The following is a 23,180-nucleotide window of genomic DNA, read 5'->3' as shown; positions in this document are numbered from 1 at the left end:
ATTTAAAGCCCCGTTTACACAGAGACAGTAAGAGCTCCCGGAAGCGTCCCGGAAGAGTTTTTGTTCTTAAAGATCAAACGCCGTTGTTAATGCCGGCGCAAGGGGGCGTGGCTTAGTTCCGGCTTCACGGGAGTCGTCGAAAAAATTATTCAACATGTCGAATAATTCCGGGAGCACTCCCGGAGAATTCGCGTGACGATGGAGACAATGATACTTTTTAATCGCCGTTTCATCCTGCCGCTTCCTGTAGTGCCACAGTTTACACCACCGTAATTGGCGGCTGGCGTTGTATCCCTAACCAACGGCGTGTAAAACGGCGATAGAGCCCACATCGGCGTCCTCAACGGCATTTTAACCAGCGACAGAGGCAGACAAAACGGCGGCGCTAGCAGACATTACGCCGTTCTAAACACCACCTCCCAGTTAAAACGGTGTTCAAAATGGCCGATAGGCGGCGGTCAGTATAAAAACAGTAGCGCGCTGCATGCAGGCCTCTCAGCCAGAAGAAGATGGAGGAAGAACGAGGCTCCGGTTTTTTTTGAAGAGAAAAGGTTTTTTAGATATTTTGCAGAGAAAGAATGAGGCTCCAGATATTTTTGCTGAGAAAAGCATGAGGCTCCAGATATTTTTTATTGAGAAAAGAACGAGGCTCCAGATTTTTTTCAGAGAAAAGAACGGGCCTCCAGATATTTTTGCAGAATGATGACAATGTGTGCAGAACCAGCTTATTATACAGGATACTCTGGGGGCGGTGCCTAACATTCAAATGATCCTGGAGTAACGCAGGATTTACCCTGTTTGCCTGGGTAAAACCTGGGTATTAACCAGCGGTATACAGGGCAGTATCGGCGGGCAGCAGAACACCGCCGTTCTCACCCGCGTCTTAACCTGCGATTGTAAAGGATAGAACTGGGTATTAACCCCCGTTGCCTGACGTGTGCCGGATGCTACGGCGTCAAAACACCGCTTTATTCGGCAGATTTAGCGGCGTTTTATCCGCCTATTTGCGGATAGTACGGCGGTCAAAACGCCGGCGAAATGCTCTGCCCCTTTCCACCAGGAAAACAGCCAGAACTACTGCAAACTTCGGTCTACGTACTACCTGCCGACAAAACTGTCTATGTGTAAACGGGGCTTAAGGGTGAAGCCAGCACCTGTTGAACATGCTTTTCTCTTTGAAAGCCTGAGGAAAATGGGACGTTCAAGACATTGTTCAGAAGAACAGCGTAGTTTGATTAAAAAGTTGATTGGAGAGGGGAAAACTTATACGTAGGTGCAAAAAAAAATTATAAGCTGTTCATCTACAATGATCTCCAATGCTTTAAAATGGACAAAAAACCAGACGCGTGGAAGAAAATGGAAAACAACCATCAAACTGGATAGAAGAATAACCAGAATGGCAAAGGCTCACCCACTGATCAGCTCCAGGATGATCAAAGACAGTCTGGAGTTACCTGTAAGTGCTGTGACAGTTAGAAGATGCCTGTGTGAAGCTAATTTATTTGCAAGAATCCCCCACAAGGTCCCTCTGTTACATAAAAGACATGTGCAGAAGAGGTTACAATTTGCCAAAGAACACATCAACTGGCCTAAAGAGAAATGGAGGAATATTTTGTGGACTGATGAGAGTAAAATTGTTCTTTTTGGGTCCAAGGGCCGCAGACAGTTTGTGAGACGACCCCCAAACTCTGAATTCAAGCCACAGTTCACAGTGAAGACAGTGAAGCATGGTGGTGCAAGCATCATGATATGGGCATGTTTCTCCTACTATGGTGTTGGGCCTATATGTCGCATACCAGGTATCATGGATCAGTTTGGATATGTCAAATACTTGAAGAGGTCATGTTGCCTTATGCTGAAGAGGACATGCCCTTGAAATGGGTGTTTCAACAAGACAATGACCCCAAGCACACTAGTAAATGAGCAAAATCTTGGTTCTAAACCAACAAAATTAATGCCTTGCAGATGTGAAGAAATCATGAAAAACTGTGGTTATACAACTAAATACTAGTTTAGTGATTCACAGGATTGCTAAAAAGCAGTTTGAACATAATAGTTTTGAGTTTGTAGCGTCAACAGCAGATGCTACTATTATTGTGAACACCCCTTTTCTACATTTTTTTTACTAATAGCCCAATTTCATAGCCTTAAGAGTGTGCATATCATGAATGCTTGGTCTTGTTGGATTTGTGAGAATCTATTGAATCTATTGGTACCTTGTTTCCCATGTAACAATAAGAATAACTCAAAACCTGGATTAATTTTTAGTCACATAGCACTACTATTATTCTGAACACTACTGCATATTTTAATATGTATCAGTAATTAAATTAACTGTTTAAGAAAGATAGACTCGTGTCCTTTCAATTTTTGTAAACCATTTTAAAATAAATTCTCCCGGACATAAAGCCGTTATATTTTTTACTCTAGAATTCATAAAACTGATTTAAAATGTGTACAGATAGTATCCACTTATGCATTCTATACCAATGATTAATATTTGAACCAAGACTGATAGACATTACATTTTAATTATTCCAGAATTGCCAATTGTTGGTTACCCCATGTGACAGGTGGTCGCCCTAAATGATGAGAAACAGCGGGCAGTTTAGGCTATTCAATAATTTACAGAACTGAGACAAATTTTTTATGAAAATCTTTTATAAAGAATCAGCATATAACCATTTTCATTTAATTTTCATTTGACACAATAACATCATAACATTAGCATTTTCCTTACCATTTCATATAACACTTGGACATAACAACATTGCATTTCCTTACTATTTCATTTGACACTTGAACATAACAACATTAGCATTTTCCTAACTCCAGACACATTATAGGCTTAATCTGGATGCATTTCTTTAACCACAGGCATTTCTGAACGTTACCCAGTCTTGGCAGGTCAACTTCGAGAAACATGAGGTTGCTGGCTCAGGCTCTGAAATGACAACATGAACATCTTTCCTAAAGTAGAAAGTAACATTGTATTTTGTGGCCACAAGAACAAGTTCTTGTCATCAGACTGTCGCATACAGCTGATCTGCAGTTCCTCTTCCACAACCTTTAGGACCTGGCCTACATATGGAAGGTCATCGTAGGTTACTATCACAAACCTGCCACATAGATCTAGGACACTTTCTTGTTCCCTAGGTGGCTCAGGTGGAGAGCTTGACGGGTTCTCAGAACACTTTCTTGTTCCTTAGGTGGCTCAGGTTTCTCAGTTTGGCGTATGGTGGCTTTCAGGTCTACAGTTACTGGCTTGTAACAAGGGCATGGACTCATCTTTAAGTGCTCACAGAAGCAAGACACTTCCCTGTGCGTGATCTTTGCAGGCTGTGATGACAACTTGGTGCATCTTCATGGTGCCTTTCAAGAAGAAGTGTCAAGAAGGTTAAGAAGTGGTCATCTCGAAAGTAGTATGGAAATGATTGAAATTTAGAAAAATATGTTGAAATATAGAAAGAGTTATGTTAAAACAAATAACTAAATGTATATCATGAATGAAAACATAAGCATACAGAAACTACAAACACAGGACATGTATTTTCTATCATTTAAACCGTCGGCGGTGGTCGCCCCACACATGCTCGGTCGCCCCAGATGACGTTTTCAAGTTTAATTAAATATAACAGGCTAATGGTTTGCTGTAGAATCCAAGCTAGCTACTTCTTACCACATATCACTAACAATTTACCTTCAAAATATAGATTTGCAAAAAAACTCATTATTCACAGTTTAGGGTGGTCGCCCCACATGATATCCAAATGTGACGTATACGTTGCAGCAGTTAGAAAGAGGATTTATTTGTAAAGATGAGAGAGACTACTGACCTGCAAGTTGTCTCTCTGGGACCCTCACGGTGTGACTGGCTGATGCAACATCCTCCTTGAATAATTCTCAGAATAAAAGTTCCATAATTGTATTTTCTTGATGGTCACCCCAGATTATATTTCAGACAATGAACATATTCGGACGAGATTTGTTTGTGTATTATGATTAAAATGTATGTAAAAACGCTTCATAACTTTATCAATAAATGGAAAACAAGTTTGAAATTATGACAAATAGGGCAAGGATTATATTTAAATTGTTTTACTGTGATTTAAAACCAGTTATCCAAACAGACGTCAAGGTTTGGACGGTCGCCCCACATGATGTTTTCACACATCAGATGGCAGAAAATGACCAATAACCAACATGTTTAAAGAAATAAGAGGGGCACATGTATAAGGACTCAGCATGCGCACGAAGGTTCAAGCTTGGCTGATGCAATCACACGTGATTCAAATCCATATGGTTTTTGCAAAAAATAAAAAGGTCCGTTACTTTTCTAACAGACCTCGTAGAATTTTTTCATGTTACAGAATTACAGTTTCTAGGCAGGGGTGGTGGTCAAGTGGTTAATGCACTTGGTTTCACCCTGCCACATTTCTCCATGTAATGTGGAGTTGCTTCAGGGAGGGCATTCGGTGTAAATCTTGTGCCAATTCAACATGCAGATCACCATCAACATCAACATGCAGATCCACCTTGGATTTGCTGTGGTGACCCTGAATGCAAACAAGGGAGCAGCCGAAGGGACTTACTTACTTACAGAATTACAGTTTCTCAAATTCAACTTTTCAGCGGCAGCATATTGTTATCTGCTCCACTTAACACTGCCTTGTCTTTATCTTCTCTTTCTTTTTTCACTCAAGGATAACTTCATTTTTTTTGAGTGGTTTCTAAATCACTTTGCAAAAGGAGTGAGTAGAGTCAGGCTGTAAACTTTGCGCTCTTGTAGTTTAAACTTTGTCAGCCCTTGGGGGCCTCCTGCTGGCTTTGGGGTCCCAAGCTGTGGTCTGCATTGCTTGCCAGCATGGGCGCACATTCGTGAACTGTCCAGCAGGAGTCAGTGTTTATTAGAACTTCCTTTTGATATGAACTCCAAAACAATGTTCAAAGGCTTTGAAATGTTTGCTCGAGTTAGCCGTTATTAGCATGCAGTTTCGAAAAAGCTGTGGCCATACAGTTGGCATATTATACAACCTCAAACCAGAAATTGTTGGGATGATGTAGAAAATGCAAATTTCGAAACAAACACAAAATGCAGTGATCCTTAAGGTGCATTGACACTTGCATGCATTTAACCCCCGCAATGCCGCACAATTCGTCATGACAATGCAACCCGCTGTCTTGCCACCTGGATGCCGCGCTTTGTGCTGCTGGACGCTGCGTATATAAAATAATTATTTCGTAGTGGATTACTTCATTTTTTCTCAGAGTGTGACTGATGAAAACACCACTAATTGCTTCTTTTCTCTCTCTCTCATGCACTTCACGTTTATGATAGATTTAACGTTATAACTGTTCAGATGAGCTGCACTGTGTTGTGGTGCGCTGATGAAATGACTCGCACTGACACTCAGTTTTTTAAATTGTTTTAACAATGTTCATGTGAAGTTCACATAATTAATCCATGCCAGAGATTTTGAACATTCAGAAATTTTCCTTGCGCACTTGCACAAAGCCGCCCACAGTTTACAACGGTTTACAATGAGTTTAGATTGCGTACCAGTACGCAGATCAAATTCGTGCAACTGTCAAGGCTTCATATTTACTTTGACCTCTCTTTCATTGTATTCCTATTCGCCTTATTGACGTTTCAAATCCCGCAAAACCTCGGAGAGGTCGCCGCGCTGCGAGATCTCAGAAACACTGAGAACTGCATTGAGACGCTCTGATTACACTGCTACTGCTAAGGTTCTGCTAAGGTTCTGCTACTAACCTATAAAATAATTCATGGACTGGTACCTCCCTACCTAGCTGACCTAATTAAACCTTAGGTACCGGCACGGGCTTTACGCTCTCAGGGTGCAGGACTACTTTGTGTCCCTAGGGTGAATAAGAAGTCTGCGGGTCACAGAGCTTCTCTTATCGTGCCCCTGTTCTGTGGAATGATCTCCCTGCGTCAACAAAACAATCAGATTCTGTGGAGATTTTCAAGTCCAGACTTAAGACGCACTTATTTTCCCTTTCATATGACTAGCATACTGGTACAGTTTTGTTTTACACTTTTTACTCTTTTAATTTATGTTATTAGTAATTGGAGCAGGCCGCGGCCTCAACTTCACCTAAATTCTGGGTCTTTTAGTGAAGCTTAGGGCTAGCAGCTGGCGATCACCTTAGTATTTCTTCTGTTTTTCTTGTTGATTAATGCTGGCAAATTATACAGTATTTTTTGTTTTTCTGATGCCTGATTCTGTTTTTTCTCTGTTTAAGGTGCAGCTCCATCCAGAGATGGGAGTTGTGTTTGTGTTGGCGACCCTCCTGTCCTGTGCACCAACAGTAATTCTTGTATATTCGTCCATGAACATAAATTACAGAAATAATTCACAGAATTATTTCTGTAATTTATGTTTGTAGCATGGCCCAAGCAAAGGGTCACCCCTTTGAGTCTGGTCTGCTTGAGGTTTCTTCCTCAGAGGGAGTTTTTCCTTACCACTGTTGCTCTGGGGGTTGGTAAGGTTAGACCTTACCTGTGTGAAGCGCCTTGAGGCAACTCTGTTGTGATTTGCCGCTATATAAAGGAAAATAAATTGAAAATTGAAATAAATTGAATTGCACTTTAACTGCTGCACACAGACAACACCATTAACATCGCAACATAAAACTATTTTTATATTGTGCCTAAAACTCTTGTGAATATATTCTCTGGGTTTATACACGTTGTTATTGTGTTTATTTTATGTAAACATGCGAGAATCACAGGCTGTCTCTCCGTTATTTTCAATGGGAGCTGCTGTGAGCTACAATCGCTTCCTGATCAGGTCGTTCTGGGGGAAAGTGAAGTTTGCTCTTTAACGTCCTGATTATTGTTCTTTACAACACTGTTTGTCCTCTTTGTTTCTGACTATGTCTGAAATTCAGTTTGCGTTTATTGAAATTCCACGCAGATTAAACGTAACAGACACGGATTATTTGTTATAATTGTTTTAGCAAGTTTTCAGGGTATCATGCAGCAGTCTCTTATTAACGTGACAAAAAGCATAAAAAATACATTTTGTAGTATAATATTAATTTACAACTGTCATTGTGTTGATTCTCTATATGTTGCTGACTGCAGCGACTCTCTGGCACGCAAGGGATTATGAGATACGTCAATAGGGTGAATGACATGTCATGTTTTGTGCAGTCTACTTCAATTCCTTTTTTTAATATATACCCATTCCCACATTTAAATGTGCTTTGTTCAATTCAGAGACGTTATTATCTGCAGTTACACTTCAAAATATTCAAACGCGACGTCTACGTAAGAAACCATTTAGGGTATTTGGGTAGCAACCCTCTGCTCAATGGCTCTGTGTCCTAATGTCCTGATATGAAATGACAACGCTCATGTTGTTAAAGTGCACAGTACATAACTCATTTGTTTTCACAAAATATTTCCAACAGCGAGATGCTTCCTAAATGCAAATAATGGACATTTTGGGAGCCAAGAGTAAAATGTCAGCCCAATCCCACTTGTCTCCCACCACAGTGCAGAGGTCACCGCCGTGAGATAGCATGACAAATCGAGCGAGAGTGTGAGAATCACCTTCAAGGAAGATGCCATTCAAACAGATAATAAGACTGTCTCTGCACGGCGCACTGACAACACAAAAGATCTCATCATGCTTGCTGTCTGGCTGCCTTTTTTCACATCTGTACCTACAGTTATCCGACCGTCTGCATTTCTTTCTGGCGGTAATTTGACTCGACTCCGCTTTCTGCAATATGACCCAGACAGCAAATTAGCAGGAAGTGTGAGGACGACAGGCAGTCGCTGTCTCCTGAGAGCACACGCCACTATCAACGTATAAAGTGTTGTCTTTTTACTGATCCTCTGAAGAGTATCGGATCTCAGCCACACTGAATGGAAATGATTCACACGTCATAATGACACCTCCTGTTGTTGGCTTTTATCTGGCTTTTATCTTGGCTTTACACTGTGCAGAACAGGTGGCGTTTTTACATCCCAGTCACGTGTAGTCCACATAGTAAAAATGCAATAATTTAACCTCATTCAAGAAAGACAAGTTCTGTAAGCAGTAAAGTGTCCACTGCAATAGTCAGTTTCTTACAGCAAAGATCTCTTTTCATTTACGTGCATGAACTATTTATTTTTTCTCATTTGTTATAAATCTTTACATTTTGTTGTTCACATGATGTTTTGTTCAATAAGCATTCTCAATTTATTTCTTTATTGTTCCCACATGAACAGATTAACTACTCTACTTTTTCCTCCCCCCCTTTGCTCATCTACTTTGTGTGGTCATATTCTTGAACACCAAATTAATTTCACTCTCTTTGGTGCCTTTTAATTTCCAAAATAATTTCAGCTGAGTTGATGGAATCTTTTTGTGGTACATTTGTTATATTTACTCTGGATACATTTGGCTCAGATCTGATCCTACTGCTGTGTCATGACAATTTCTTTCCTGTGTCATCATTTTTACACAGCAAGAACAGATCCTCCTTCATCCTCCCAATACAGAACTCACACACACACACACACACACACACACACACACACACACACACACACACACACACACACACACACACACACACACACCACACACACACACACACCACACACACACACACACTCATCGTCAACCACTTCGTCCAATTAAGGATCGCGGGGGGCTGGAGCCTATCCCAGCAGTCATAGTGCACGAGTCGGGGTACACCCTGGACAGGAAGCCAGCCTGTCACAGGACACACAGAATTCAGTGAGAGAAAATAAAAATTCTTGCACAACATAAATACAATCTCATGCACCATTTCTTCACGGAATAAAAATCACATGTAAAATATTCTGTTTTTGTTGGCATTACAGCCTAATTTTTTTTGTGGTTTAAAAGGTGTCAACCAGCATTATATGACGTTTTAGTAAGCTAACCCAGGTCACCACGTGTCTTAAGAGCAGATAAAGGTGGCAGTCATAATCAATCAATCAATCAACTTTTTTCTTGTATAGCGCCAAATCACAACAAACAGTTGCCCCAAGGCGCTAATGAATCATAGACATGGAGGTGAGGTCAGCCTAAAAATATTTTCACTGTTCTAAGGAATGACCTGTTTTTAGCTTGTTGCTTTAAATGGAAAGAACCCGTTGTTTTATAAATCTGCTCTCTCTGCAGAACCAGGGAGCGCCTACTAACTCAGTGTGTCTCACAGAGCAAGCAGGATTAAGGCATAGACTTTTGTTATGTATGACAAACATCTAAAATGAGACATTTCAGGGTGAAATTTTTCTCAGAGCAGGAGATTTCACTCTGAACATTTGAGACTAGAAATAATACACATGAAACTCCAAACATATGTGCCTGTAACGCCTGTTTTAAACCAGATGCATGGTGTGTGTGTGTGTGTGTGTGTGTGTGTGTGTGTGTGTGTGTGTGTGTGTGTGTGTGTGTGTGTGTGTGTGTGGTGTGTGTGTGTGTGTGCGTGTGTGGCGGCTGAGTTATTGAACTGCTGCAGCTCATGGATGTATATGTTTTCACACTGGCAGCATTTGTGCTGTGTTTCTGTTGCAGCATTGCCTCCGCTCACTCAGTATTTGTTAATACCCCCGCCAACGTCACACTAGGGGCCGAATGAGCCCGAATCCCGTCTGAATGAAAATTCAACCCACCTTCGGGAAATGTCGTTCTACATATCTCACAGTGTCAAAACAGCATTCGGAACAGTCTGATCGTGCTCGAGAGACATTCGCCATGATCAGGCATGTCAAATCCTGCCAGCATGCCGAGAATGTGGCAAGGATGAGCCGTACGTGCACCTCCACTAGATCCTGTTTGGGGTTTGGAAAGGAAATATTTGTATGTGCAATGTCTGTGGCACGCATTAATCTTGTGAACTACATGTGAACATTGCACAATGAAACCGAATGCACCATGTGTCCCTGTGACTCAATGCGTCCCACAGCCATGGGGCACCGCAGACATATCTGAGGGCCCCTTCACACTTCACACATAGTGCGAATATGTACAACTCAGAGCGATTCACGGCGGTAGAGCTCGTACGAGCGCACCACAAAACATTGCGCCGACGGGCAGGTGTGCACAATGCCAGTGCAATGGTTCGTGCATGCAACAGTGTCTTTTGAGCAGGAACACAGTGGCGAGCTGCTGCAACTGCTCGCACTGTGTTCCATGGGACAAGGTGCACCACATCGATGTGGAGGAAAATAAAATTAAAACCAGCTGTATAATTACTGAATATTACTTGGTTGATATACATAATACATAAAAGGGGATGCAATACAGAAGCCTGCGGTTAAATAACCCTGGTTAAATAAAAAGAAAAAAAAAGCCACAGGATTCAAACCTGCACACTCTGATTTACCAGACAGAAACTTTATCACTGCAGTACAATCACTGTCTTGTAACAGGAGCGTGAAATGGCTAAAATCAACAAGCAGATAAACTTTTCTAAAAAAAAGAAAAAAGCGCTGTGATAACTGACCAAACTGCGTTTGGTACGGCGTATTTCTGCTGATACGTGACTGAAAGTGGCGTATTTGTCATACCTTTGTCTTGTCCTCGTCCTGTGGCGCACCGCTAACAGCCCTCACGGCCCAACATGTGTGTCCTGGCAGATGTGACATTCAGATCACCTGCTGCATTTCCAACGGACTGACGGCCCGTTTCTCCTCCCATCGCAAAAGTGATATGTTTTATGTATTTCCACACAAGCACACACACACCCATCCAAAACACCGGGCGTGTGCTGCAGCTGTGATGTCCAGGACCGGAGATGTCTCAACAGCTGTAGGCGGCCAGCCATGCACCCTGTCCAGTCAGCGCACAGATCAAGATGTCACTCTGTGATCAGCTGAGAGATCACAGAGTGACCAACACCGGGGGACCACACTCACAGATGTGTTGGGGGGGAGCGCGTGAAACACATGCACACGTGTTGTGGGGGGCGACACATCAGGAGAGGCATCAGTCCCATTGATAGGAGGGACAGCTGCCCTGTCATTAGGAGGGAGCTAACTAGAGCACAATAGGTGCTAATTAGAGCAATTGATAGTCACTATCCAATAACAGTCTGCCTCTCGGTAGGAGGGTCTGGTTAGGTTTAAAACTCCAGCTTTTACTGGCTTCTGTTATTCTTCTCTGCAAGAGTCAAGACAGATGTCAGACTACCAGAGCAAGAATTTTAGCTGAGGAAGCTTCTTCCATTAGAAGCGAAATGTCCTCGTGTCAAGCAACCCACTCCAGTCGAAGATTCAAGCTTCTCTACTATGGAACCACCTGGACAACTGAGAGCCTTCACAGAAACATACCCTCTCATGGGTTACATAATGTATGTGATAATGTATGTTGAAGTTTAGCTTTTTTTTAACCATTCTGGCTGATTCGGCTTGGGTCCTACTCATTCGTACTAAGTGTGACAGGATTCTAATAGCTTTCTCCACATCTTGTCTTCTGTGGAGTAATGTTTTTTTTAAAGCGATTCTTCAGGATCCTATGGCCCTTAACTAGAATGAGCAGACTTAGAAAATCGATGGATGGATTTTACAGGGTGTAAATAGGCTTGTTTGTTTTCTTTTCTTTTGCATCTTATCAGTGGTCATCTGGCAGCTCCTCACAGGTACACATCTATCTGAACAAGGTTTAACATAAAATTAAAACTATAAATATATAAACACACAGAGACTCACCATCTGAACCAGCAGCTTTGCCTTTTAAGATTATTTTATAATCTGGAGCCTGTAGGTCACAGACCTCCATGTAAACTTCTCTGAGGAGCATTGCGAAACTCAAGGCATCAAACTGACTTGCTGTAATCAGAAAGCAGTGAAAGGACTTTTTCAACCCCCAAAATGGTTTATAAATTTAGTATCTATAATTTTCATGTCTGAGACAAAAAAAATGAATATTTTTTGGAGATACCCACTGTTTTGGACTGGATATGGTTTTTAATCCAAAGATCGGATCAGTTCTGGATCATCCAAAAATACTGTTATACATAATATTTTAAAATAAACTACTTAATTGTTATATGAAATTGCAATATGAACCATATCAACCATATTTTACTGATTACCATTTCAGGATAAATACAGCTGTTTGACTCTCTGATCCAAATTCATTCAGGTCATTGGTCCTGATGAGCAGACTCAGAAAAAGTAATAAATATTCATTTTCTGGGGCTGTGGACTTTTAGCAAGCTTGGCTGTGTACACACTTTTGAGTGTGATGCTCAGTTCAGTGGCTCACAGCTTCACAGGAAGAGACGGCGGACACTTTGTATTCAGTTCCTTTCATTTTGAGAGATTTTGTCAGGTTGTTTTTTCGGGGGGGGGGGGGGGCATCCTAAAGCGTGATGTACATACATGAAGCAGAGCACGAAGCTGTTTTTAACAGGCTGCATTCACGATGGCACAACGTACAAGCATAGCTGCTATAACCCCCATCATTCGACTGTGATTTCACCACAACAGCATCAAAATTAACACATTTATCACTTTAAAACAAGTCCCCATAACACAAATCAGACTTATGTAACTTGCAGTTAATCCACAATTCACATGGAAAATCCACAATTCACCACATCCCTGGTTCTCAAGACCAGGCACCTAAGTGGCTCTATTCTACTCTTTTCTACTCTTCTATTTTACTCTTCCTTTTTAGATATTAGATATACCTTAGTATACTAGCATAGGTCCCACCTTAGAACTTGGAATAATAATTATAAGATATACCTTCCTGAAGTTTCCATGTGTATCACATGGCCATGCAGGCAGTGTGCAAGCTGTAACCTGTATTACAGCCACCAAAATGAAAATCAATGCCTTCCTACATGCATCCGCAAGCCATCCATCCATCCATCCAGCTTCTTCCGCTTTATCCAGAGTCAGGTCGCGGAGGCGCAGCTCAAGCAAGCCACCCAGACTCCCGATCCACACACACCTCCCCCAGCTCCTACGGGGAACCCCAAGGCCTTCCCAAGCCAGCAGAGAGACGTAGTCCCTCTGGCCTGTCCTGGGTCTTCCCCCGGGGCCTCCTCCTAAGGGACATGCCCGAACACCTCTCCAGCGAGGCGTCCAGGGGCATCCGGAAAGATGCCCGGCCACCTCAGCTGGCTCCATTTAGACGTGGAGGAGCAGTGGCTCGACTCCGAGCTCCTCCCGAGTGACCGAGCTCCTCACGCTATCTCTAAGGGAGCGACCAGCCACCCTGCGGAGGAAACTCATCTCGGCCGCTTGTACTCGCGATCTCGTTCTTTGGTCATGAGCCAAATCTTATGACCATAGGTGAAGGTCGGAACGTAGATTGATCGGTAAATTGAGAGCTTTGCCCCCCTGCTCAGCTCTCTCCACCACGACGGTCCAATACAGCGACCGCATCACTGCAGACGCTGCGCCGATCCGCCTGTCGATCTCACGCTCCATCTGTCCCCCGCTCGTGAACAAGACCCCGAGATACTTAAACTCCTCCACTAGAGGCAAAGCCACTCCACCGACCTGAAGAGGGCAAGGCACCTTTTTCCAGTCGAGAACCATAGCCTCGGATTTGGAGGTGCTGATTTTCATCCCGGACGCTTCACACTCGGCTGCAAACTGCCCCAGTACACACTGAAGGTCCTAATTTGACGAAGCCAACAAAACCACATCGTCCACAAACAGCAGAGATGAGATTCTGTGGTTCCCAAACCAGACCCCCTCTACACCCTGGCTGCACCTAGAAATTCTGTCCATAAAGGTAATGAACAGAACCGGTGACAAAGGGCAGCCCTGGCAGAGGCTAACGTGCACTGAAAACAGGTTTGACTTACTACAGGCAATGCGAACCAAACTCCTGCTGCGATCGTACAGGGGCCGGATAGCCCTTAGCAAAGGACCCGTACTCCCTGAGCACCCCCCCATAGGGTGCCCCGAGGGACACGGTCAAACGCCTTCTCCAGATCCACAAGGCACATGTGGACTGGTTGGGCGAACTCCCATGAACCCTCAAACACCCGATGGAGGGTGTAGAGCTAATCCAGTGTGCCTCGACCAGGACGAAAACCACACTGCTCCTCCTGAATCCGAGGTTCGATTATGGGTCGAATTCTCCTCTCCAGTACTCTGGAATAGACCTTACCGGGGAGGCTGAGAGAGGAACCCGCAACGCATCTGGTATAAAACAGGCCTGAAAGGTAGATAAGTTTCCTGTGGGTAATTGTGCTTGTGTGCATTCTCTCTTGGTGCTCTGAACTTCATTTAACAATTCACATACATGCAAGCAGGTGAATTGGTGAGTATAAATTCCCCGTAAGTTTGAATGTGAGAGTAAATTGTAGTCTGTCACTGCATGTAATCCGTCTGTTTGTTTAGCACTCTACTATACCCACTGTATATCCCATCTCATACCCAGTGTGTGCTGGGATACGTTGGAGCCCCCTGTGACCCACAAGTGGACATGCTGGTACAGACAGTGAATGAAAGGAGCAATATATTTTAAACACCCGAATATAAAATGCAATCAAATAAAACAGCTTAAATACAATCTCACAAATGATAGCAAAGTTACAGAGTGTGACAAAAGTTTTGCAAAGGCAGTATTTATCATACGGGCTGCTGCGTCACACTTTTTCTCAAGAAACAACTTGTTTAAAGCACCCCCAAAATACAGCACACAGTCACAAAGTAAAATGTGGGCCCACATTTATGTTCACAAAACATCCACTCACATCTTCCTGCCCACTCAATACATAACACTTCCAAACATAAATCTAAATGCGCGCACATCACATCATCCTACGCAGCAACAATCACACAATGAAAAAAGACAGAGCGCCCAACACATACAGATTGCAGAATTTTTTTACCTGTTTGTGCATCTCGATGTTGAGACCGTAGGACATTTCATAGTACTGCAGAGAAACACAAATAACAGCTTCGTTAAGATTTTAGCCACAGCACACATTAACATTCAGAGTCTCCCATTAAACATCTGTTGCACAGCATCACTGCAGATGCTGCCGTTTGTCACAGTTTTAGTGGAAGAAAGGGGGAAAAAAGCTGAAAAAGTTGAGAAAGTGTGTGTATAACGAACGTGTGTGTGTGTGTGTGTGTTTGTGTGGAGATAATGAGGTAGTTATGTTGCCGCGTGAGTTATGTGCGATCAGGATCTCAGTGTGTGTGTGAGTGTGTGCATGTGTTGGCCACCAAATGATCATGACTTTGTGTGTGCTTTCCCATGTGATGTGCTGCTACCTTTGTGTCTATGTGCATGCTCATACGTAAGTGCATGTGTCTGTGTATGGAGCTCATGTCTGTGCATGCTCGAATGTTATATGCTGGGGGTGTGTGGGTGTGTTTGTGTTGCATATCTGTGCATTTTTACTCAACGAGTCTTACTTGGCACTGAAATGAACAGTCACCCAGAAAAACACTCAGAGTGCATACCCAGGGGTTCCAAAAAAAGAAAGGAAGAAAATACTCTATACACTGAAAGACAGGAGTCAAACTCTGAGTGTGAGGGCACTAGCTCGAGCAAGAGACCCATTAAAAATGACAAGGAGTCTGAGGTCCTGAGTGGCCCCGACCACATAATGTTATTGTACAGGGCAACCTAAAAACTGTACACTCAGTAAACAAAACAGCAGACGAAAATGTTATGTGCCTGGTACCAAGGATCCCTACAGAGGTAAAATTGTACATTTACCTCACTAAATGTAAAGAAACGTTTTAATATGACCGATACAGTTAATCGCTTAACTTAGCCTTGCTGTCATCCCCTGGCACTACTCGTCAGTGAGTCAATTCAAGTTAAGCTTACTCCGTCCATTAACATTATGTAGCTGGTTACCCTGCCATAGGGCCCCTTCACACATAGTGCGAATATGGTCGAATTACGGCGAAACAGTTCAAATTAGTGCACCATGAAACATCGCGCCAACGGGCAGGCGTGCACGATCCTGGTGCAACGGTTCATGCATGCGATGATGTATTTCGAGCAGGAACACAGTGCGAGCTGCTGCAGCTGCTCGCACTGCGGGATGAGGTGCACCACATCGTGCTGCTGATGTGGAGGAAAATAAAATAAAAACCAGGTGTATAAGTGAATATCACTGAGTTAAATAATACATAAAAACGGATGCAACACAGAACCCTGCGGTTAAATAACTCTGGTTAAAAAAAATGCCACTCACAGGATTTGAACACACACTCTCTGTTTACCAGACAGAAACTTTACCAATGTGCTACAATCACTGTCTCACAACAGGAGCGTGAAATGGTTAAAATCAACAAGCAGGTAAATGTATTTTCTACAAAACGAACAAAACTACTGTGATAACTGACCAAACAATGTTTGGTACAGCATATTTCTGCTAATATGTGACTGAAAGTGGCATATTTGTCATACTGTTGGCCTGTCATATGGTCCTGTGGCATGCCGCTTACTGTCCTGTCAGACAGACATGACATTCAAATCGCCTGCTGCATGTCCACATGAACTGGCAGTCTGGTCCAGCTGGAATAGCCTGTCAATGTGCACACTCTCCAGCCCGTCACAGAAGCCATATGTTTTTATGTATTTCGATGTGAGGAGAGCAAGCATACATACGCGCGTGTCCATCAAAACACTGTGTGTGTTCTGCAGCTCTGATGTCCAGGACCAGTGTTGTCAACAGTTGCCACGCCCCTGTTCATTCAGTGCACAAACCAAGGTGTCCACTTCAGACATTTCTCCAGTTTTTTTAATGTACTTTATAGTATTGCATGTTTGCTCAGCAGTTTGAGGTCTTGCCCCACAGAAGGAAGTTCCTGGGTTCTAGGGCTTTTCTACATGGGGTCCTCCCAGTGTCTGCACCATTTATTCCCACAATCAAAAGTAGAACCGGTCTCTTTGTAGATCTGAAGTTGTGTCAGAAGGGGATTAAAACGTGCCAAATAAAGACATGGATCCATACAAAGACATGGATCCATACTGGATTGTCTATGGTGATCCAGAGCTGGGAGCAATCAAAAGAAGACTACATCACAAAAAGCTTTTTTTTTTTTTTTTGTATTTTGGAATGTTACTTGGACAAACTATACAGAATATGGTGTGAGTGTAAGCTCAGGAAAAGTGTGATGGCCATTTTAACCCTTCTGTCACATGTTATAGAAAAAAATTAAAAAGAAAAGCTCTTATCTGATAATGACAATAATCACGGGCAGCACAGTTAGTGGTTAGCACTTAGTGGTCCCAGGTTCTCTTCCGACCTGGTCCTTTCTGTGTAGAGTTGGTACGTTCTCCCTGTGTTTGCTTGAGTTCCCTCTTGAGTTCACTCTTGGTGCTCCTGCTTCCTCCAACTTTTCAAAGACCTGCAGGTTTGGTGGCCGTGGGTACGAGTGAGAACATGAATGTGTTTGTCTGTACTTGTTGTGCACTTGTCTGTATCAGTGTTGTGTTTGATACCTGAAGTTTCCTTACCATCATTGGTATGTGAGTTCTTTCTATTGTATTACCGTTGTTGGTAACATTGTTCTTACCATTGTTGGTATGTAGCTTGTCATTTCTTATATGAACATTTATTGTATTTACTAATCTACTCTTCATTTAGTTATCAATATTTCGATATGAATGACTTTTTTCTTATTTTGGTGTGTTATTTATTTTGTTTTTTTGTGTGTGTTTTTTTTTTGTTTTTCTCAACTGATATGGAAATTGGAAGTGAAATATAGTTTAAGTTAAGTATTAATGTAAGATAGGGGTGGGATTTAATAAGTTTTCTTCTTCCCACTCCTTTCGAGCAAAAATGAAATGTATCTGATTGTTTAATATATACTAGGTTCATGTATTCTGTTACACTGCTCGAAATGAATTAATAAATGAAATGAAATGTGCGTGGCTCTGCTGCAGACTGGTGGCTGGGCCACATTCTGACCCTCAACGATAATAAGGCAGTTTAACAAGTGTGGACAACAATCATATCCACATTATTGTGTCATAAACTACTGTATTAAAACAAAATCATACAAAATGTTTGTGTAAGTTCTTGTCAGGCATCCTGCTGTTACTTGATAGGTTTTTGCGGATCTTTGTGCCTCTATAAGAAAAGTCTGTCTTTGTGTGTTTGCTGAATGCCTCGTGCGCTCACCTCTCGATGTGTACTTGCTAAATAGGTTCTCTCAGTCTCCTGTGTGTGTGTGTGTGTGTGTGTGTGTGTGTGTGTGTGTGTGTGTGTGTGTGTGTGTGTGGTGTGTGTGTGTGTGTGTGTGTGTGTGTGTGTGTGTGTGTGTATACACATCGGTAATGTGCTGTGATGGCGTTGGTGGCGAGCAGCATACAGACAGCGAGGATCCGTCACGGTGACAAAGGCAGCCTCTGCCACCGGATGAGCAACGCTCTGATGGATGAGAGTAAGGCATGACTCTCTCTCTTTCCCTTCATCATTCTCTTTTCTCTCCATCTCTTCCTGCCTCATTCAGTCCCTCCCTCTCATCTCTATCTTTCAGGCGCTCATCAGTCCACCTTTCCTCCATCTCATCATTCCTTTCCATCTTTTTTCGAGCTGTCGTATGTTCTTTCTCTCTCCATTTCCTTTCTAATTTTACCCACTTGGTATTTCTGTCTGTTTTGTCCTTTGCGTCCATTGTTATCCTCTTTGTCACCTGCTTCCTTCTCACTCTCATCAACACCTTTTCTGTCTTTCTTGTCAGTTATCGTTTCACTTTTCTCCCCATTGAATTCTCCTCTTCTGTCTCACCTTGTTTTTTCTGTATCTTTTTTGCAGTAATTCTTTTCTTCTTTCCTTTCCCTGTCTTTGTCACATCTGTCAGTCCTCTTTCTCCTTTATGTTCTCTGTCAATTTCCTACTTTGTCTATTGACATTTTCTCCTTCACTCCCTCGCTTTGTTCCCTCGTCTGCTATTCGAGCGCTACATGTATTTCTCTCTTCTCTCTCTTCATCTGTTGAGCTCAAGTTTGCTCTTCAGTCTTTCTACATCCCTCCAGGAAAGACGTGCACACACGCACACACACGCAAACATTCTCAAGTAAGCTCTTTGCATTTCCACATCAGCCTCTTCTCCAGGCCTCTTAACATAAAGGACATGCAGCGTCTCTGTGCTCTTTTTCTCCATCGCTTTCATCAGACTTCCTCTTCACCTCCATTATGACACCTGTTTAATAACTCTGTTTTCATCTCTCCTTTCTTATTAATTCTGGATTCATCTCACCCACCTCTCCCTGCATCATTTTCACTTGATTCCCTTTCACTTTCTACACTCCAACACCCTCCTCCTGTTGAATCTGTCTTTTCGATGTTTCCAAACAGCTGAAAACTTCCCGCCAGTATTTGAATACAACCTTGGAAAATGGCCCCATTTATCAGCAAGCTTGAGTTAGAACTCTCAAATATGAGTGGCCGAGTGCATGTGTAGCATGAGTTCAGGGTAGGGAATGTGGAAAAGGTATGGCAGGAACGCTGCTGTGAAGGCTGGAGTAGAAACAAGCAGGATTGAATAAGAGGACCTTGATGCATTATTGAGAAAACCTGTTCAGTCTTTTCTGTAAAGTCAGACTGCAGCTTAACTAAGGTTTGTACTAACAATACAGTCAAGACAATTTTGTTTAAATAAGTATCTCTGAAGCTCATTAAAATGAAAAAAAAATAAATAAATAAATAAAAGACATCACAGTGGTACACAAAAAACACATTGAGGATCTATATTTTCTACATCCTGAACATTCTATCTGAACTTTTTATTATTGTACTTTGTGTATTCACTTTAAAAACATCTGAACATGACAAATACGTATTATCTTTGGGAATGTGGGAAACCTCATGGATTTCTATAATTCACAGATTAGTACACCTATTGTTATATAAAATAATGCAGGTTTTAGTTTCACCACCCTCCACCTATTTCACCCTAGTGCTGTACATACACGGACAGTGCCCACTAAGCCAAGACTAGAGACATTGTCCAATAAAATATTTCCAAGCCTTTAAATGCCTATAAATATAATAAAATTGTGTACTGTTCCTTGACCGATCCCCACAAAAAGTGACAGGTTAATTCAGGACAGTGTTCACCATTGTACACTTACATTCCAATAAAATAATTAATTAATGTGTTCTCTCTCAAGCTCTCTAGAGTTGGGCACATTATTTTAAAAAAGTAATTAATCATAGTTACTTTTCCCAAAAAGTAACTGAGTTAGTAACTGGGTTACAGCATTATAAAAGTAATTAGTTACTAGGGAAAGTACCTATTGTGTTACTTTTTAAAAAAATGTTCAAATATGCCAGTGAGTTTGAATCCCCCCTTAATGAAATTGAAATTCAACTGTATGTTCAATTATTTACAGTAAAACCAAATATTAAATATGTTTAGTGAATATGCAAAGTCACTAAATCTCACCCTGCACAATGAATCACGGGTACGCCCAAAGGCCATTCATAATAAATTTGGCCTGTAAGTGATAAGCTGCCAATGTTTTGATAGAGATGTCGAAATGGTCAATGCAAAAGTGAAGGAAAAGTAAAAAGTAGAAAAGGGGGTGTTCACAATAATACAACCCCTGGCAAAAATTATGGAATCACCGGCCTCGGAGGATGTTCATTCAGTTGTTTAATTTTGTAGAAAAAAAGCAGATCACAGACATGACACAAAACTAAAGTCATTTCAAATGGCAACTTTCTGGCTTTAAGAAACACTATAAGAATCAAGAAAAAAGATTGTGGCAGTCAGTAACGGTTACTTTTTTAGACCCAGCAGAGGAAAAAAATATGGAATCACTCAATTCTGAGGAAAAATTATGGAATCACCCTGTAAATTTTCATCCCCAAAACTAACACCTGCATCATATCAGATCTGCTCGTTAGTCTGCATCTAAAAAGGAGTGAACACACCTTGAAGAGCTGTTGCACCAAGTGTACTGACATGAATCATGGCTCCAACATGAGAGATGTCAATTGAAACAAAGGAGAGGATTATCAAACTCTTAAAAGAGAGTAAATCATCACGCAATGTTGCAAAAGATGTTGGTTGTTCACAGTCAGCTGTGTCTAAACTCTGGACCAAATACAAACAACATGGGAAGGTTGTTAAAGGCAAACATACTGGTAGACCAAGGCAGACAAAGCGTCAAGACAGAAAACTTAAAGCAATATGTCTCAAAAATCGAAAAATGTACAACAAAACAAATGAGGAACGAACGGGAGGAAACTGGAGTCAACGTCTGTGACCGAACTGTAAGAAACCACCTAAAGGAAATGGGATTTACATACAGAAAAGCTAAACGAAATGCATCATTAACACCTAAACAGAAAAAAACAAGGTTACAATGGGCTAAGGAAAAGCAATTGTGGACTGTGGATGACTGGATGAAAGTCATATTCAGTGATGAATCTCGAATCTACATTGGGCAAGGTGATGATGCTGGAACTTTTGTTTGGTGCCTTTCCAATGAGATTTATAAAGATGACTGCCTGAAGAGAACATGTAAATTTCCACAGTCATTGATGATGCATGTCAGGTAAAGGCACTGGGGAGATGGCTGTCATTACATCATCAATAAATGCACAAGTTTATGTTGATATTTTGGACAATTGAAAGGATGTTTGGGGATGATGAAATCATTTTTCAAGATGATAATGCATCTTGCCATAGAGCAAAAACTGCAAAAACATTCCTTGCAAAAAGACACATAGGGTCAATGTCATGGCATAGGGTCAATGTCAATGAGCAGATCTGATATGATGCAGGTGTTAATTTGGGGGATGAAAATTTACAGGGTGATTCCATAATTTTTTCCTCAGAATTGAGTGATTCCATATTTTTTTCCTCTGCTTGGTCTAAAAAAGTAACCGTTACTGACTGCCACAATCTTTTTTTCTTGATTTCTTATAGTGTTTCTTAAAGCCAGAAAGTTGCCATTTGAAATGACTTTAGTTTTGTGTCATGTCTGTGATCTGCTTTTTTTCTACAAAATTAAACAACTGAATGAACATCCTCTGAGGCCGGTGATTCCATAATTTTTGCCAGGGGTTGTAGTAGTGTGGCATTCATTCAGTGAGTTTGTCAATTTTGTGGAACAAACAGGTGTGAATCAGGTGTCCCCTATTTAAAGCCCCGTTTACACAGAGACAGTAAGAGCTCCCGGAAGCGTCCCGGAAGAGTTTTTGGCCTTCTTAAAGATCAAACGCCGTTGTTAATGCCGGCGCAAGGGGGCGTGGCTTAGTTCCGGCTTCACCGGGAGTCGTCGAAAAAATTATTCAACATGTCGAATAATTCCGGGAGCACTCCCGGAGAATTCGCGTGACGATGGAGACAATGATACTTTTTAATCGCCGTTTCATCCTGCCGCTTCCTGTAGTGCCACAGTTTACACCACCGTAATTGGCGGCTGGCGTTGTATCCCTAACCAACGGCGTGTAAAACGGCGATAGAGCCCACATCGGCGTCCTCAACGGCATTTTAACCAGCGACAGAGGCAGACAAAACGGCGGCGCTAGCAGACATTACGCCGTTCTAAACACCACCTCCCAGTTAAAACGGTGTTCAAAATGGCCGATAGGCGGCGGTCAGTATAAAAACAGTAGCGCGCTGCATGCAGGCCTCTCAGCCAGAAGAAGATGGAGGAAGAACGAGGCTCCGGTTTTTTTTGAAGAGAAAAGGTTTTTTAGATATTTTTGCAGAGAAAAGAATGAGGCTCCAGATATTTTTGCTGAGAAAAGCATGAGGCTCCAGATATTTTTTATTGAGAAAAGAACGAGGCTCCAGATTTTTTTTCAGAGAAAAGAACGGGCCTCCAGATATTTTTGCAGAATGATGACAATGTGTGCAGAACCAGCTTATTATACAGGATACTCTGGGGGCGGTGCCTAACATTCAAATGATCCTGGAGTAACGCAGGATTTACCCTGTTTGCCTGGGTAAACACCTGGGTATTAACCAGCGGTATACAGGGCAGTATCGGCGGCAGCAGAACACCGCCGTTCTCACCCGCGTCTTAACCTGCGATTGTAAAGGATAGAACTGGGTATTAACCCCCGTTGCCTGACGTGTGCCGGATGCTACGGCGTCAAAACACCGCTTTATTCGGCAGATTTAGCGGCGTTTTATCCGCCTATTTGCGGATAGTACGGCGGTCAAAACGCCGGCGAAATGCTCTGCCCCTTTCCACCAGGAAAACAGCCAGAACTACTGCAAA

The 23,180-nt window shown here is 42.2% G+C and overlaps 1 protein-coding gene across 2 annotated transcripts in view; it reads right to left on the bottom strand.

Annotated features, from left to right (window-relative positions):
- Positions 1 to 23,180, bottom strand: part of tle2b (TLE family member 2, transcriptional corepressor b) — a 270,457-nt gene that overhangs the window by 137,269 nt on the left and 110,008 nt on the right. For both annotated transcript variants that reach the window (XM_034179780.1, XM_034179781.1), the window contains exon 4: positions 14,857 to 14,901. In XM_034179780.1, coding sequence (XP_034035671.1) covers positions 14,857 to 14,901 — 45 coding nt within the window. The remainder of the gene's footprint in view (positions 1 to 14,856; positions 14,902 to 23,180) is intronic.

The sequence above is a fragment of the Thalassophryne amazonica genome, chromosome 10 (genome assembly GCF_902500255.1).
Source record: "Thalassophryne amazonica chromosome 10, fThaAma1.1, whole genome shotgun sequence".
Classification (NCBI taxonomy): Eukaryota; Metazoa; Chordata; class Actinopteri; order Batrachoidiformes; family Batrachoididae; genus Thalassophryne; species Thalassophryne amazonica.
Note: the sequence above shows the minus strand (reverse complement) of the source record. Positions and strands in the feature narration are given on the sequence as shown.